This window comes from Amia ocellicauda, chromosome 4 (assembly GCF_036373705.1).
Source record: "Amia ocellicauda isolate fAmiCal2 chromosome 4, fAmiCal2.hap1, whole genome shotgun sequence".
NCBI lineage: Eukaryota > Metazoa > Chordata > Actinopteri > Amiiformes > Amiidae > Amia > Amia ocellicauda.
In genome coordinates, this window is record NC_089853.1 from 6,072,563 (window position 1) to 6,091,084 (window position 18,522).

General features: G+C 47.8%; 1 protein-coding gene across 4 annotated transcripts; it reads left to right on the plus strand.

The window, feature by feature from the left end:
* Positions 1-132: 132 nt before the first annotated feature.
* agbl2 (AGBL carboxypeptidase 2) lies at positions 133-18,515 on the plus strand. 4 transcript variants are annotated; one of them, XM_066700704.1, is made up of 23 exons: positions 133-219; positions 409-515; positions 1,008-1,071; positions 1,346-1,495; positions 1,706-1,894; positions 2,371-2,478; positions 5,019-5,166; positions 5,302-6,084; positions 6,501-6,660; positions 6,837-6,963; positions 8,246-8,346; positions 12,882-13,012; positions 13,548-13,614; positions 13,912-14,022; positions 14,223-14,297; positions 14,508-14,624; positions 14,933-15,011; positions 15,478-15,561; positions 15,900-16,148; positions 16,310-16,352; positions 16,720-16,952; positions 17,118-17,253; positions 17,495-18,515. In XM_066700704.1, exons 2-23 carry the CDS (start codon positions 480-482, stop codon positions 17,787-17,789), a joined length of 3,486 nt encoding a protein of 1,161 aa, XP_066556801.1. In that variant the 5' UTR covers positions 133-219; positions 409-479; the 3' UTR covers positions 17,790-18,515. The 4 variants fall into 4 exon arrangements, with proteins under 4 accessions (XP_066556801.1, XP_066556803.1, XP_066556802.1 ...); XM_066700706.1 differs by lacking the exon at positions 15,478-15,561; XM_066700705.1 differs by lacking the exon at positions 409-515 and having other exon boundaries at positions 139-219.
* The last annotated feature ends 7 nt before the right edge of the window (positions 18,516-18,522 follow it).

The following is an 18,522-nucleotide window of genomic DNA, read 5'->3' on the forward strand; positions in this document are numbered from 1 at the left end:
CCTTTTGATTAGTATTAAACATAATTACAGTGTATATCCTAAATCTGTTCAAACGCGAGCTTGACGACCTTCGGTGACGTCATGCGGGCGACACCCTTTGAAGTCCCTAGAAACGGCTTTCTTATTACGTCTGTTGCCTGGAGACGGGCACGTTGTGCTGGCGGAGCGGCGGCGACAGACGGGAAAACATGAAATAAACTCCAGATCCGCAGTCCTTCTGTAAGTATTATAGCTGCCATCTCAGACGGCAGAGCCCGTCCAGCAGGCTGTGGTCTGTCCGCTACACTTTTAAGAGTTTGGCTAAACAAGCGCAGACCTGCAGCCGCTGCACAGGAAGCGCTGCCTGGTCGAGCAGCTTGAACAAGTCGCGGTTTTAACGCCATTAAACAAAGTCGGCTTCTCCCGCAGGTGCTTCAGTGCGTTAATTGATCATCTACACAAGCATGCGCCTCCCGCGGACCCGTGTTCGGTGAGACGCCATGTGTCCCGCAGTGCAGACGAGCCTGGGACCGCAGGTGGGGGCTGTGTGTGTTTGCCCTTCCACACTCATTCACCCTTTGCCGTCATTTTGCATGGAAACAATCCAACAATACAACTGAAAAGACAAAGTCCTTCATTATCCCGCTGCACATTTAGATTAAGAGCCCAGGTAACAATGTAACGTTGCTGCAATGTAATCGGGTGTGGTTGGAACAATGTTGCCACAACGTTAATTTTGGACCAGGTAACATCTAACGTTGTCAGACCGTTGCTTTGGCTCCAACCATCCTACAACCTTGTAGCAACGTTGTTCCCTCCCTCCCTCGCTCACTCGCCATGTGTATTGTGCCGTTTAGTCTTTTATTGATTGCAGTGTGATTTAATTCCTCCGTTTTATTTTTTCTCTTCCAAGTACATCAGTCATTTAGTCCAGAGCAGCTGTTAAACAATATTTAAGTCATTACTAAGTCTCTCTCTCTCTCTCTCTCTCTCTCTCTCTCTCTCTCTCTCTCTCTCAAAAAAAAAAGATATTTAATGATCCTTATGAGAACTTCATGCAACACCACCTGCAGCACTATGGACTGTTTACAGGTAAGAGGAGAAATAATGTCAGAGAGTGGAAACTCCTGATTAATTAAATATATATGTCTGGAATCAAGACAGGAATTCAGTACAGTTCATATGTCTGGTAAATGGAGATAGAAGCTGTGAACTGTTGGCAGGAATGGCCTGTGGCCCTGGGGTGGATTGTGGGATTAATGCTGCCTGTCCAAAGAGCAGTTTTTGTGCAGTTGCCTCAAATAGACAAATTGAAAATAATTTAAAAGTACCTAAAGGATGGTGAACTCCCCCTCTCCATTGTTAGGAGGGAACGTCCCGTATCAGAGCCGTTTTAAAGCCGCGGAGAGCTGGGACAGGAAGAACAGCTGCCTCATGTCTGACAGCAACACCCAGGACAGCAACGACTCGGCCTCCGACACCGAGGCGGACAAGGAGACGAGCAAGAAAACACCCTGTGAGTAAAACGCTCTTAGACTGCCTTGTTCTCCACCCCAAGCAATTAATTGAGTTACCGAGTGACAAAGATGACGTTATCCAGGGGGACCTTACATCAGGGTCCCCTCCCCACCAGCCCCTTCCAAGGGAGCGGCACACCCCCAGCCCCGGCTCCTTGATGAGATGAAGCCTGTTCAGACTCTAAACCCTGATCCCGCTGCCCCGGCAGATTCCCTGCTGTTGGAGCGTGCTCTGCTGAAGACGCGGCAGCTGGTGTTGGACTTCGAGGGGGGGAAGCAGGTGCCCCGCCTGCGGGAGCCCCGCGCTCTCTTCGCCCTCCCCACCGCCAGCAGCCCGAGCCAGAGCCCCCGCTGGCCCATCGAGTGCGAGGTCCTCAAAGAAACGGTCCAGCACATAGGTGAGGGGTCGTCCAGTATCTGAAGGACGCGCAGAGTTCGTTTCCCTTCTTGTTCGTTTTGTATTTATCTATCTTCAGTAGAAGGGTGTATTAAAAATGTGTGGCAATCCCCTACTTTGAGCCATGCTAGGGATGAATTTGCTGAGGGGTGGGATCTCGGGTCAAATTAGATGGCAAATAAGGACAACCGAGTGTTTGTTTTGGTCCCCCTATATTTATCAATAAAACAGGGCGGTGCATGAATTGTGCGACGCTCGGGGAATACACTGAAAACTGGAGTGTGTCGTGAAAAAACGTGTCTGGTGAAAATACTCCATGAGGGGCCGTGTGTCCCCGTCAGCTCTCCCCTCATGTGGCATCAAGGGTGCCCTGACTATGTGACACAGCTTACGAATCACCTGTTTGTAGCTGTTCTGTTTGTGCGTGTATGTGTGCATATGTAACATGAGTTCTCTACTGTTCTACCGCCACTGCAGAATGGGAGCCACCTGAGCCAGAGGGGTTTTACCAACTGACCGGCTATGAACGAGCGCCTCTGTGTGTTGGGGAAGAGAAGGGCACTGTGGTGTATTGTATAGACACAGGTACTACATCTGTACTGACACTGACACAGGCAGAGTTGCAACCAAGTCACTAAAACTGGGACTCATTCAGGAGTAAAGACTCACTAAAACTGGGACTCATTCAGGAGTAAAGACTTGAGTTGAGTCATTTAGGAGTAAAGACTCAAGTCGAGTCACTGGATTTGTCAAGTCAAGTCAAATTAAACATAATACAACTACCGGTTCAAAATTACAGATAAACAGTTAATATAAAATACAAGATCTACATCCTAGTTTGTGTGTGCTCGAGTGTAGGTTTGGTTTCAGAATGAGGTGGGAAATGCTTTTAGAGTCCGCGGTTTGGGCGAAGGGGGGGGGGGGGGCGGCTGGTGCGTGTAGTTTTCGAGTAGTTGGCGTGTTGTTCTCTCAACATTAAATAAAATGTGTGTTACTGTGCATGTATAAAAACACACACACACACGCACACAAAAACGAGCTAACATCAACAGTAATTTTCTGACATTTCAGGTTCAGCTCCAACGTAGTTTACTGTGAGACACTGGGTTAACTGGTGCGGTCCTGTACTGTTGTGGCCTCTGGATGAATATTAAAAATTAAATAAATAAATAACAAAACAAAACACGGCAGACTAGGCAGGTATGCATTATGCACACGCACCTGTACACATGTTCAATGTTAATTTTAAGTGTGCCGCTTTCCATAGTGTTGAAAGTACAGTTTAACACTACCACTCACCACTCCCCACCTCATATCTTAGGTGGTTTTCTGGTACCACCTATTTGTGCAGATCTGCGCAGAATCTGACTATCCATTGAATTCCCAGTATCGGTGCAGACAATGCACCACCATAGCTGGAGTCCGGCTCTCTGACGTTATGACAACAGAGCTGTGCTATAGGCTAGAAAAGCGTTTCCTTACCAACAGTCTGGCCAATCACTGCGGGAGCCGTTCTGTTTATGCCATAAGATGACTGCGTGCACAGAAGGGGAGGTTCAGTTTTTGTCTTTTGACTCGAATCGAGTCACGTATTTTGGGCACGAGTATTTTTGAGTCGAGTCTTTTCTTTCAGGGAGTTGAGTCAATTCGTCAATCCCCCACCCCCCCTAAACAATATATACCCCCCCCCACAAAAAAGAACAATATATATGTATTTTTAATTATTATAAAAAGTGTTTTCCCTAAAAAATTTCACGGGGGGGGGGGTGTTGACAAATTTCGACTGGAGAGATGGTGTGAGGGAGGCGGGGCAGGTGTGCACGGGGGGTGAGTCGAGTGCACACAGTTTATTCAGTGAAACTGTCCTGACTGCCGTCTGACTGCTGCTCTCATGAAAAGACCGAAGCCATCGGGGGCACAATATAGAAAGAAAAAAGACAGACGTTTTTTATGGACATTTTTAAAGCATCTGTCTGTCTCTTGTTTTAACTATTTGAAATGTAGCGCGCTAAAGTCACACTACACGATTTCTACAATCCGAGCCGATTTTGTGAACAGTGCGCAGCTCATACTTAATGACTATTTAGCACCAAATTTGTGTCTTTTGCGCCGTGATGGAGCACACACACCCGAGCGCTTCAGTACAGGGACACACACACTTCACCTGGGGTCACACTACACGATTTTAAGCCCGATTTGGCCCTCACAACAGATCGGCACTGATCGTCACGACAGGCAGCCTGGTCGGGGCGCTTCCCGCTGCCGATGGTCGTGTAGTGAGAGACGGGCTGATGCATCGCTGGCCTCCGATCCGATTGTAAGCTTGTTAAAATACCAATGGTTGTTTCAGGCACGTTATTTTAATATACTATACGCTTTTTTGTGTTTATCTCCACAGACGAACACAAACAGCAGCAGCGGCTTGTGGTCGTGTTTTTTTCGGCAGTTTTGCACAGATCTGCAGAAATCCACTGACACCATTTGCGGAGCAGCGCAGATCTGCGCTACACAGACGTGACCTGTACATGTCCATGTCTGTGTTTGTTGACCTTTTTTGACGCTTCTCGCGTGTTTGTGCGAGATGTGGGGAGGTTGGAGGCTGTGATGCATCAGCCCGTATCTCACTACACGACCATCGGTGGCGGGACGCACTCGACCAGGCTGCTTGTCCTGACGATCAGTGCTGATTTGTCGTGAGGGCCAAATTGGGCTCAAATCGGGCTTTAAATCATGTAGTGTGACCCCAGCATGAGCTACCTAACTAGCTAAACCTGAACTAGAGTAGCAGTAAAGACATAGCATGTGCTGATGCATCGCTGGCCTCCGATCCGATCGTAAGCTGGTCGGAGCCGCTACGATTTTATTTAAAAGCACACATAATGCAATTTTGTTGTCTTTTTTTAGTGTATTTTTGTTTGCCCACCTTATGCACCTGCTGTTAAATATTTGATTGCACATTAGTAAATATTTTGTTTTTATGTTGTCTTTATTTATTTATTTATAATTTTTTAGCTGCACACAATATTTTGACTCCTTTTTTAAAATGATTTTTAGAGATCTGGCCTAGGGTGCCAGATTGGCCAGAAACGCCCCTGCTCTTAATAACACCATTGCCTCCACCGCAGCGATGAAGAGCGCCTGTTTCACCGGCTCCCGTGTGGGGGGTAGTCGCGGCCCGGTGAAGGACGCCTGTGCGAGCGCGACGGCGAGAGACGACTCCTTGGTGTTCGAGTCCCGGTTCGAGACCGGGAACCTGCAGAAGGCTGTCAGGGTGTAAGATCTCCTTCACAAGCTGTCTCTCGCTATTAGTGTTGCAGCTGATGGCGATACGCATCAGCAATGCACAGTTAGAGAAATTACCGGAGTAACGAAACTGTTTGTATTGTTTTTCCATTTTTGTCTAATCAGAGGCCTCCACGACTACGAGCTCACGTTGCGGGCTGACCTGTACACCACCCGGCACACGCAGTGGTACTACTTCCGGGTCCAGAACATGAAGGCGGGCGTCACGTACCGCTTCACCATCGTGAACCTGATGAAGTCTAGCAGCCTGTATGGCGCCGGCATGAAGCCCCTGCTGTACTCGGAGCGGGATGCCGAGATGCGGGGTGTGGGCTGGAGGCGGGTGGGCGGCGACATCCGGTACTACCGGAACCAGCAGGAGCAGGAGGGCCGTAGCCTGTACTCACTCACCTGGACCTGCCAGTTCCCCCACCCGGGCGACACCTGCTACCTAGCACACTGCTACCCCTACACCTACTCCGACCTGCAGCGCTACCTGGCCCGGTTGGCCCAGGACCCGATCCGCTCGCAGCACTGCCGGTTCCGGGTGCTGTGCCGCAGCCTGGCCGGCAACGCGGTCTACGTGCTCACAATCACCTCGCCCTCACCCAGCCCCGCCGCCGCCGCCGCCAAGAGGGCGGTGGTGGTGACAGCCAGGGTGCACCCGGGGGAGACGAACGGCTCCTGGATAATGAGGGGCTTCCTGGACTTCCTCCTGGGTGACTCGGCGGATGCCCGCCTCCTGCGGGACACCTTCGTGTTCAAGGTGGTGCCCATGGTGAACCCGGATGGCGTGATTGTGGGCAACTACCGCTGCTCGCTGGCCGGCCGGGACCTCAACCGGAACTACAGCACCCTCCTGAGGGAGTCCTTCCCCTGCGTGTGGCACACCCGCAACATGGTGAAGAAGTGAGCTGCTCAATTAGGGTCCGGTGTGGGTCCGGGGTACCACTAGGATCAGAGTCCCCAGCACAGTTAGGCTTTCCCCGAGGATAGGGTCGCTCTGATATATTTGGGCCTAGCTTCAACATTTTGTGTTGGTTGGAGTTGGGGTTCGAGCTCTTGTTAGAGTTTCTAATAGGAGAAGTATCTTCCTACCTCAATCCTCCTACGAAGAAAAAATGAAACCCACCCACATTTACCATCTTAAACTCAGTGTCTTAACCTTACCAACACTCTCTCTGAGCCAACACCTTAACCTGTACTAGCCCTGACCCAGCAGAGAACGTGAGAAACCTCCTCACTTGACTCAGATGTTCATCCAGGTGCTCAACGTGACGTAGTACAACAGTCCTAACTGGTTGCTTTCCCTTGGTCTCTCCCAGGCTGGTGGCCGAAAGAGACGTCATCCTGTACTGTGACTTCCACGGACACAGCCGGAAGAACAACGTCTTCATGTACGGCTGCGACAACAAGAGCGATCCGGCCCTGCGTCTCCGCGAGCGTGTCTTCCCACTGATGATGAGCAAGAACGCGGCCGACAAGGCAAGAGCTGTGTGCAATCAGGGTCTCGTTGAACTGCTGTCGTGCATTTTCACACAGGAATGATCATCTAGGTCAGAGTCCTGGCAGGATAGGATCTCAAGACTGTTGTGTCGTGTTGTGATTCTCTTTGAGTCTCTCTTTGAATTACATCTCTCCCTTTTTCCTTGTGACGTCAGTTCTCCTTCAAGAGCTGCAAGTTCAGAGTGCAGAAGGGCAAGGAAGGCACGGGCCGCGTGGTGATGTGGAGGATGGGCATCACCAACAGCTACACCATGGAGTCCACGTTTGGGGGCTCCACTCTGGGTGAGCAGCACGGCTTTCTGTTGGGGGAACAGGAATTTAAGAAGATCTATATGTTTGGAATTCAACTTAGACTCTCAGACTGATCCGTATGTCCACCTTAAACCAAGTGATTTACACAGTTGTAATGACTTGAATCAGTGACTCGACTCAAGTCACACTCGAGTCCCTGTAAAAAGACTTGACTAGAGTCAGTGCTCAAATTGTGACTCGACTCAAGTCAAAACACAAGTCTCCATCTGACTTGAGTCATTGTCTTCATGTAAAAATAAATTAAAACTACAGGCAGTCATCTTGTCATGTAAACAGAACGGCTTCTACAGTGATTGGCAAGACCTTTGTTTAGGAAATGCTCTTCCAGCCTATAGCACAGCTCCGTGGCCATAAGGTCAGCAAACACAATCCTGTTGCACAGAATCTGCACAGATACTGTGAATTCATTGGTTAAATGGTGAGATTCTGCACAGATTTGTGCAGATCTACAGAATTCGGCGGTACCAGAAAGCGATCTAATATGGTGGGGAGCGTGTAAGGTAGTGTTCAACTGTACATTCAACAATATGGAGAGCCGCACGCTAAAACATAATATGAACATTGAACAGTGTGTGCGTGTGTGTGTGCACTCTGCCTAATCTCCCATTTTTATCATTTTAATTTTTTTTAATATTCAGAGGTCACAACAGTACAGGACCGAATCAGTTAATCCTTTATCTCACAGTAAATTACATTGGAGCTGAATCCAAAATGTCAGAAAATTCAGGTTAGATTACAAACACACCTACTGATACACACAGTAACACACACACATTTTATATAATGTTGAGAGAACGTTAGTCCCTCCCACAAATAGTTGCTCAGCTCCAGAGGTGCAGTGGACGCCCCTCCCCCCCGATATGAATGCTGACAAGCTTTCTGCTCCGCTCGACAACAATGCGCCTCTCATAACTACTCGAGATTCGAAGTGACTCGACTCCACTTGACAAATTCAGTGACTCGACTCGAGTCCTGGTTTTAGAGACTTGGTTTCAACTCTGTATTTACATTTGTCTATTAAAATCAAAGTTTTCTGCCCACCTTCACCGGTAGCAATTCACAAGCCTGATCTGTGAGGACGCTGGTGTTTCTGACGGAGGTGTCTTGCTTCATCCAGTTCTTAGTTTGTGATTTAAGGATTCAGATTAACGTGCAGGTTTTGGTTTCGATGTAAGAAAACTACTTCTCATGCTGTTTATTTTCTCTTTGAAGATTAATTTGATCTTTGTTGTGTGTTTTTGTTTTGTTTAAGGTGGCAGAAAGGGAACCCATTTTACCACCCAGGACCTACAATCCTTGGGTTATTATTTCTGTGACACCCTTTTAGACTACTGTGACCCAGACCAGGCTAAGGTGAGAAACAAAATGAAAACAATTTAGCTTCTCTTTATTACACTGAACTTTAGGGTGAGTTTTTCAATCTCCAACTTCAGTTTCAATAAAACTCTCTCGGAAAACATTAGCTGCTGTTTCTGTGTATGTGTGTAATACCTGGCAAGGGGCAGAAGGGTAGAACCCAAGTGCAGAGAGACACAGTGGCCGTACAGGCGTGGGTCGAGGGCCAGCAAACGGAATCCGCAAGGCAATCTAGGGCAATCCAAGAGCTGACGGTCAAAAGGAGGCAAACGAGGTCACAAAACAGTAGCAATACAAAAAGGTGCTGAGGAGTGTTAATTGCATGATTGCTCGTTGTGCTGGGGTAATGTAAGTGTCAGGGTCAATATTCTGGAGATGATGACCTCTTGTGGGGAATGGGAAGTGTTGCGCTCAGATGTAACATTACCACCCCCCTCCACTGGAGGCTCCCGACACCACTGGGGGTCGGCGGCACGGACGTCCATGAGGACGAGGAGCAGGAGCAGCCGGGTGGTCACTGTGGAAGTTCGAAAAAAGGGAAGGGTCAAGAATGTCAGATGCTGGAACCTATAATTTATCCTCCGGGCCGTAGCCTTCCCAGTCTACAAGCTACTGGAGGCGACCCCGTAGACACCAGGACCGAAGGAGAAACCGAACCGCATAGACAGGACCATCTTCAAGTTCGATGCGAGAAGGAGGAGGAGAATCCAGTTCTTCAGCAATAGCACAGTATACTTTTCTGAAAGGTTTATGGTTGTCATTGAGTCATTAGAGCGGTAGATGTTCAAACAGCCGTACAGAGACAGACGAGACGGTTTATATCCATAGGAAACTCTTTAGTTACCGCCCACGCTGCTCAATAATCGGATCAACAAATTATATCAGCGGAGCCGGATCGTGATCTGCTTCGTACAACGGTTTTTCATGATCCGGATCCAGTGAGCCCGGATGCAATCCTGTTTTCTGATCCTGTTAGTACAACCGGCCCCTGGCGCTGAACTGCACGTTGAATACATGTGGGCAGCTTGCCAAACCTCCTCACTGCGACAATACCATTCGTCAACCGCTGGAACATCCGTACGATCGTCCATGCCAGGAAACAAGGGGGGTTGATAACCAAGCACACATTGGAAGGGCATGAGACCTGTAGAAGAGTGAATGAGAGAGTTTTGTGTGTACTCGCCCAGGGAAGAAACCTGCTCCATTCAGTTAGGTGACAGCTGCAGTAGGTGCGGAGGAAACGTCCGATCTCCTGGTTGAAGCGCTCCGTTTGTCCATTGGTTTGTGTGTGGTAACCTGATGAGAGACTGACATTGACATTAATTAATCGGAAGAAAGCAGACCACCCCTGAGAAATGAACTGGGGACCACGGTCCGAGACAATGTCTTCAGGCAACCCATAAAACCAAAAGACCTGGGAGAAAAGACATTCAGTGGTAGCAAGAGCAGTGGGGAGCCCCTTGAGGGTGAGTCGACAAGCCTTTGAAAACCTGTCCACAGCCAAGAGGATGGTGGTGTAACCACTTGAGTTGTGGAGATCAGTGAGGAATTCGATTGCCATGTGGGACCAGGGTCTGTGTGGAATGGGGAGAGGTTCCAGAAGGCCGGCTGGGAGTTGACATGATGACTTGGCTTGGGCACATGAGGGGCATGCAGCAACAAAACGCGTGACATCCTGAGGTATGAAGGCCACCAGAACGTTTGTCGAACGAGGGTGAGAGTGCGACGGACACCGGGATGTCCCAAGGTGGTGGAGGAATGGAGCCAGTGAAGAATGTGGTGACGTACAGAAGAGGGGACATATTGATGGGAAGCAGGACACATGCATGGAGTGGGTTGCTGTATGTGGTCCATTATGTCCCATCAGATGGGAGCTACAATGCAGGATGGAGGTAAAATGGGATCTGTGGAGCCAGGGATAGAGTGCGAATCATATAGTCGGAAGAGAGAATACAGTGAGGGAAAAAAGTATTTGATCCCCTGCTGATTTTGTACGTTTGCCCACTGACAAAGAAATGATCAGTCTATAATTTTAATTGTAATGGTAGGTGTATTTTAACAGTGAGAGACAGAATAACAAAAAATCCAGAAAAACGCATTTCAAAAAAGTTATAAATTGATTTGCATGTTAATGAGGGAAATAAGTATTTGATCCTCTATCAATCAGCAAGATTTCTGGCTCCCAGGTGTCTTTTATACAGGTAACGAGCTGAGATTAGGAGCACCCTCTTAAAGGGAGTGCTCCTAATCTCAGCTCGTTACCTGTATAAAAGACACCTGTCCATAGAAGCAATCAATCAATCAGATTCCAAACTCTCCACCATGGCCAAGACCAAAGAGCTGTCCAAGGATGTCAGGGACAAGATTGTAGACCTACACAAGGCTGGAATGGGCTTCAAGACCATCGCCAAGCAGCTTGGTGAGAAGGTGACAACAGTTGGAAATGGAAGAAACACAAAATACCTGTCAGTCTCCCTTGGTCTGGGGCTCCATGCAAGATCTCACCTCGTGGAGTTTCAATGATGATGAGAACGGTGATGAATCAGCCCAGAACTACATGGGAGGATCTTGTTAATGATCTCAAGGCAGCTGGGACCATAATCGCCAAGAAAACAATTGGTAACACACTACGCCGTGAAGGACTGAAAACCTGCAGCGCCCGCAAGGTCCCCCTGCTCAAGAAAGCACATGTACAGGCCCGTCTGAAGTTTGCCAATGAACATCTGAATGATTCAGAGGAGAACTGGGTAAAAGTGTTGTGGTCAGATGAGACCAAAATTGAGCTCTTTGGCATCAACTCAAATCCTCCTCAATGGAGGAGGAGGAATGACCCCAAGAACACCATCCCCACTGTAAAACATGGAGATGCTTTGGGGGTGTTTCTCTGCTAAGGGGACAGGACAACTGCACTGCATCAAAGGGACGATGGACGGGGCCATGTACCGTCAAATCTTGGGTGAGAACCTCCTTCCCTCAGCCAGGGCATTGAAAATGGGTCGTGGATGGGTATTCCAGCATGACAATGACCCAAAACACACAGCCAAGGCAACAAAGGAGTGGCTCAAGAAGAAGCACATTAAGGTCCTGGAGTGGCCTAGCCAGTCTCCAGACCTTAATCCCATAGAAAATCTGTGGAGGGAGCTGAAGGTTCGAGTTGCCAAACGTCAGCCTCGAAACCTTAATGACTTGGAGAGGATCTGCAAAGAGGAGTGGGACAAAATCCCTCCTGAGATGTGTGCAAACCTGGTGGCCAGCTACAAGAAACGTCTGACCTCATGGGTTTTGCCACCAAGTACTAAGTCGAAGGGGTCAAATACTTATTTCACTCATTAACATGCAAATCAATTTATAACTTTTTTGAAATGTGTTTTTCTGGATTTTTTTGTTGTTATTCTGTCTCTCACTGTTAAAATACACCTACCATTAAAATTATAGACTGATCATTTCTTTGTCAGTGGGCAAACGTACGAAATCAGCAGGGGATCAAATACTTTTTTCCCTCACTGTACGCCTTGATATTCTTTGAGCCTGGATGATAGGTGAGCATGAAGAGGAAGCGTGTGAAAAACCAAAGCCCAGCATGCCTGACGGGGCTTTAATCACTTTGTGGAACGAATGTACTCGAGGTTGCGGTGGTCAGTGAAAACCAGGAAACGATGCTGGGAACCCTCCAACTAATGCGTCCATTGCTCAAAGGCAAGTTTAATGGCATGAAGCTCCCGGTTGCCAATGTCATAGTTAAGTTCTGCAGGAGAGAGTTTTCTAGAGAAGAAGGTGCAGGGGTGGAGTTTATGTGGAGAGCAATGATGTTGTGATTACACGGCCCCTACGCTGCTTTCAGATGCGTCAACTTCCACTACAAAGAGGATATTGGGATCCGGATGCTTTAAGATGTGTGCGGTAGTAAAGAGTGCTTTGAGTCGGACAAAGGCAGCAGTAGCCGCTGCTGTCCAGGTCAGAGTGCGAGTGGATCCCTTGAGCAACGATGTTAAGGGAAAAGCCACAGAACTGAAGTCTGATAAAGCGCCTGTAGAAATTGGCAAACCCCAGGAATCTTTGTAATTCCTTGACAGTCCATGGTTGTGGCCAATTTGCGACAGCTCCTACTTTATCCTGGTCCATATGGACACCATCAGCGTCGAGGATGTACCCCCTGGGTACCAATACACTGGCGGTGGAACGTGCACTTCTCTGCCTTCACATACAGCTCGTTCTGCCATAAGCACTGTAGAACCTGGCGGACCTGGGCGATGTGTTCAGAAATAAATCAAGATGTCGTCAATGTAAACAATGACGAAATGATGTAAGAAACTTCTCATTACTTCATTGACGAATGCCTTCAAGACTGAGATGGCATTGACAAGACCAAAGGGCATGACCAAATATTCAAATGATGATGATGACCTCTGGTGGCGAACAGGGGAATTGTGGCGCGCAGATGTAACTGTGTGTGTGTGTGTGTGTCTCTGTTCTGTCTGTGTCTGTCTGTGTCTGTGTCTGTGTGTCCTCTACTGTCCTGTCCTGTGGTGCAGTCCAACCTGTGTCTGAGGGAACTGTGCGAGATCCTGCAGCAGGAAATCCGAAAGAAGATGGAGAATCTGGGTAGGAGGGCGGAGTCCGACGGCATGCTGAGCGATGTCTTCGTGTCAGACATGGAGTCCAGGTAAACCACGTCTGACTGTTAAGTTAGTGGTTCGTCATGCCTCCCTCCTACTCTATTGTTTATTATTTTAAGGGCTTTGGCTAGCAATAGTTACACATGTACCAGCAGCAAAAGTCCCTTAGTTTCAAGTGGTGGGGTCTCAGTGTTATGGTTGTAGTGGATATAGACGGAATCAGGTTTGCTGGAGAAGTCCCTGTTGTCCAGGAAATGACTGAAATCAATCCCGGCGTGTTATTTTATTGTTATTTTTCTATTTGTGCACTCAGTCTAAGGGAAACGCACTCTGGATGGTAAGTGTGTTTGAGAATTTATTTGAGTTTTTTAATTTGTTTGTCAGTTTGCATGAGGATTCATATACTTGCAGTGGATTCTTCTTTTTCTTTTCTTTCTTGGCAGCATATCCTAAACTGAGAATCAGCTGTCTGTGTTTAAGTATTGCTCGTCCTCTTCTGCTTGACAAATCAAAACAAGGACATCTGTATGTCCACCCTGAGAAACTCTGAATGGCTTGTTCTGTTGACCCTATTTTTCAAAGCACCAGCGGCTCAAACAGCACGGAGTCGGACGGCCTGCCTGTCCATCTGCTGAGCCTGGCACACAAGGTACTTGGATATTAGTTGCGTAATTGAACCCTTAATTGAACAAATAATTACCTACATTTTAATTATTTAAAACAGTAGGGGTTTTAAAGTTTAGAATTGTATAAATAACTTATTAAAGAACTACCATCTTGTAATACACAATTTAAAAAGTCAAATCTAAGAAGATTGTTACTTCAATTAAGGTAACTGGGAGCTTGGTTGGAACAAAAACCAGCAGGGTAGAAGCATATTGATGTTAAAATAATACATATTTAATCTGGTAATAGTTAAGACTTTCCTGTTGCTCTTCCACTGCAGTTTGCACAGAAAAAGAAACATCTGAGGACAAGAAAGGAAAGAAACAACATGCGTCAGGGACGAGCCCCAGGCCGAGAGCAGAAAACGCCCAGCGAGAACCACAGCCACCCGGTGAGAGAGAGGCTTTGTTTCAGATTAAGATCAGGACTTTTATTTTATCCCACTTTTGAATATCCGAAGCACAGTTCACATATCTGTTATAAACTCATGTGTCTGCAGTTCATCCTATTAAGTGCAGGACACTTGCATTACTTAACTACCTAATGCAAAATAATCTTGACCAGTTTCTTGGCACCCTGTGTAAATCGCAGGACTTCACAGCGCTGCTCAGTGAGGGAGGGATGAAGGGGGGGGCGACTCCTGGCACCGAGAAGAAGCCCGACAAGGTAAGATCACGTTGTTAGTGGCACATAAAGACACCACAGCAGACTGAAGCACTCGTTCACCCGGGTCTATGCCTGGGCCTCCTGTGTCCTAATATGATAGAGGCTGAAAAATCTCAGCATGGGAAATGTGTTCATACTGAAGGTGAGGCCCCATGTCAGGTTGGCTGTATCCCACTGAGTCTGTTCTTATGATGTCATCCCATCTTGGAGGTGCTGGCCAATCACAGGGAGCGAGGCCGGAACGGGCCGGCCTGGATCCCACACCCAGCCACTGGGATCACGGTGATCGGGGAAGGCAGTCTCTGGGACCCCCGGCAGCGCAGTAAGGTATAACAGCAGCTTCTGTGTGGTAACGAAGGGAACTGATATTACGATCCTTTCATTTGTGGAGCCGTGGTCAAGCCATGAGACTCGATATTTCTAAACAGACAGGCAATCCTCGTTGTCGGTGGTCCTTGTTATTCTTCATCATATAATACGTTTGCTCAGGTTGTTCACTTTCCCTCATCGATGCATGTAGTTCTCTGAGTGCTGAAGACGGCTGCTGGACTGTAGGGGTAGTGTCTTTGTAGTGATTTCTCCAACCTATTGGGCCCTGCTGGCTGGTAACTGTCCAAACTGTCCCTGTGGTCTAGAACGTGTATCTGGAGGCCATGACCGCCGCATATCTGCGCAGCGGAGCCGTGTTAAATGCAGCCCGGCGCTCTCTGACAGGTACGCATGGCTACAGTCTTCTGCTTGCTGGACATTTTAGTTGCCTGTTTCCAGTTCACAGGCAGCAGCTCCTGATCTGTGCTCTGGATTTTTATTCGCACTGTTGTGAACTGTTTTCACCATTATCACTGACAACCGTCCACCAGTTCTCTTGAATCTACCAGTCTTCACGCACTTTCCTGATTGGCCAGTGGGCAGGGTAGCGGTTGGGAGCTTTGACTTATTGTAACACGGCACCACAAGAGAGAAGTGTAGGGAATTGAATATCAGTGAAGTCTGGCCAGGGTGGGGTTTCAGGGACAGACACATTGAATTGACACTGATATCAGTGTAAGTCGCCCTGGATAAGAGCGTCTGCTAAATGACAAATAATGTAATGTAATAATGTAATGATATCTTGTGTAGTGTTATTGTAGATTAAAACTAAGAATGAAAGCCTTTCTAACTGCACTTTACTGACCTGTAGATGTACCGCACCTGAAATACTCCCATGTGAAGACTAGCGCTGATGTACAGAATACTGTCAAACTCTCATCCGCTGCAGAGAGTGGTTTGTACACTGTCTCGCCTCCCTCTCTTTCCTTCTCCAGGTGACTGGGAAGTCATGGTGCCTTCACTCAAATGTCTGTGTGCTTGCTTGTGTGTTTTAGAAAATGATTAAACCATCAATAAGTATAAAAAGATCTCCTTCTTCAGAAAAACGCAATCAAATAATTAAATAAACAGATAATTTGATTGCGCAGCGCTGATCTCAATTCAAAGGAGTTTTTGAACGGCCTCTTCCAGTCTGTCCTTCTGTGTGTGTTGCATGTTGCATGTTGCGTGTTGTATTCTTCGTGGCCTTTGTGGTGGAACGCTTCTCCTCCTTTTCTGCTCACTTATCCGCAGACTATGAATGGTCCAGCAACCTGTGCAGCCGCCACGGCCACCGGTCGGTGACATCACACCGGCCCCCGCTGACCCCACAGCGCCGGCCCCTCGCCATCACCTCCATTCGGCAGCACTGTTCCCTGGAGCCCCCCAGGAAGGGCGGGGAGAGACTCACCCCTCTCAGACAGCAGCCCCTGCCCTTCGACTGGGCGCCGGAAACAGGGGGCATGAGGCCGTTCACCCCAGCGCAGCCGGCTGCCCGAAGAGGTGAGACCCCTGCCACCCCCCCGACTATCAGCTCCTTCATGTCAAACCCCCCACAGAGAGCTGATATATATGTGCAAAACTGCAGATCTACATTTTAACTGGTGCACAACTTGCGCACAGCTCTGATGGCAACGTGTGTTTGTGTGTTGGTTTCTCCTCAGGAAGGACAGCTTCAGCCCACACGCTGCTGAGCTCCGTACACTGGTAATCCCAGCAACTACACAACAGTAATACTGATAAAAAACAATACTCTGTGAAGATTAGATAGTGAGAGATGTTTCTGTTACTGTTAGATGCCCTATCTAATAGCACAATGATCCTCTGTTTTATTGTTGTGTGGATAACTTACATTTCTCACACTCAAACTCCAAGCTGGAGGCCACTGACCCTTCCTGCCCTATTTGAGATGTCTTGAAACGGAGTTAGTTTGTTAGATGTGTAATTCAGTTTAAGATTTCTCAAGTTGTATTTCGAGATCTCTAAATGACACTTAAACTGGCCATAGTGGGTTTCTTTTCTTTCTCTGATGCAAGATAAATAAATGTAACAAATAATGTCTGAAATTGACCAGGTCTCCCACTGCAGTGAGCAGTCAGGTCATGCTAAGCAAGGTGATGCCAGAGCTGCCAGTATCTAGGGGACAGTATTCCTCAGGAACGCCTGCCCCCGTCCAACGGTCCGCTCAGGAATCCCCCGGTCAGCCTGCTACAGTTTCTGGGCAGGACTTCAGCCACGACATGGCCACCTCCAGCTCCGACACCATGGACACCAGCAGAAAGAGGCAGGAAAGAGACGGTGTGGCAGGTAACTCTTACTTTCCCCTTAAAACAACAACAAATGCACCGAGATAAAAGCCTCTGTCTGGTCAGCTTCATTCAGCTTTAGCCGTGTTTTGGCACCTTGGACTAGAGCAGGTAGTCGAATCAAGAACAAATAAACAGCTGGACATCTGTGCTGCCTTGTCTTCAGGAGCTGTTTCTCTGGATGAACTCGGAACTGACAGAAGGTCTTCGAAGCCTGACAGCGTGGTGAACCCACCTGTGATGGACTTGACCTCATTCTTGCCCGATTTAAAGAAGTCGAGTACCAAGCTGTTGGAGAAGAGGTGAGGCATCAGGAAGCAATTCAATTGACTGGTCTTTCTCATGAGTAAACTTTTTACCAACTTTAAAGAACCAGACCGTCAATGTGGGCTCTGATTTCTTAAGAAAACCTGAGTTATCGTTCACCACCAGGACTAAATTAATAGAATAAAATGCAGATGAATATATTAATTATTCTGTCATGTGATCCTGGTGCTGTAATTGATGCAGGTGTTGATCGATGTGCTGAATCCCTTCCTATAGGGTCTCCAGATCCCCATCCGAGGTCGCAGATGACATCACGCTCCTGATGAGCCCCCTCACCCGAGCAGCAGCGCCGCCCCCTCAGCAGCCCGGGCGCTCGGACCTGCGCAGGGAACGTCTGCAGAGACTGCAGAAGCTGAACTTGGCCAAGGCGGGGACGAGGGGAGGGACTGAGAAACGGGCAGAGCTGAGCGGGGGGTGGCGGGCGGAGGAAGCCAAGGAACAGGCAGGGGGTGTGGCCGGGTCTGCGGGGGGGGACCTCAGTGACTCCGGGGCAGCGCCGGCCGGGACATGACCACCGGGACCCGTCCCAGCATGTCTCGATCAAGCAAATCCCATAGAACAGGACCAGGAGAATCTCGGAACCAAAGTCCAGAGACACGAGATGTAGACTCTGTAGATTATGCATCCTAAGATGAGTAGGGAACGTTTACTCTACACAAGTACTGTCTGTTTGGTGTTTAAATATGCACATACATTATTTGAATTAAATTAAATACACCACCCCATCAGTATATCGCTGATTTGGATATTTATCACCGTTGTGTTTGCCCTACTCTACTGTATACAGTGATGACACGTTCTCATCTGTAAAGCAATAGTGCATCATTTAAAAACAGTTACTCTGCACTGTATTAGCCTCTGATTTATTTGTTTCTAGATGTATTGCTGGCCTTGTTAAAATTTTTAAGGCCTGCACTAAAACTAAAGTCAATGTACAGTATGTGTGATTTTTTTGCCTTTTTTCAGCATGTCTTGCTTTATCGTGGCCCTCAATATACTGTATATCATGTTTTTTTATTTGACCCTGACATCTTCGATATAAAGAGGAGGTGGTGTAGATGCATATAAATATATAAATATTGATCCACTGCTGGGTGAAGGTCTCACCAAGATGTTTCCACTATATTTTGTTTAATGCCTGGAGTTTATACTCTATCACTGTTACATTATATTCTCATCAAGAACAATATTATGATAAGACTGAAATGAAGAGGGGGATTAAAACAACTGAACCTTGTTTTAAG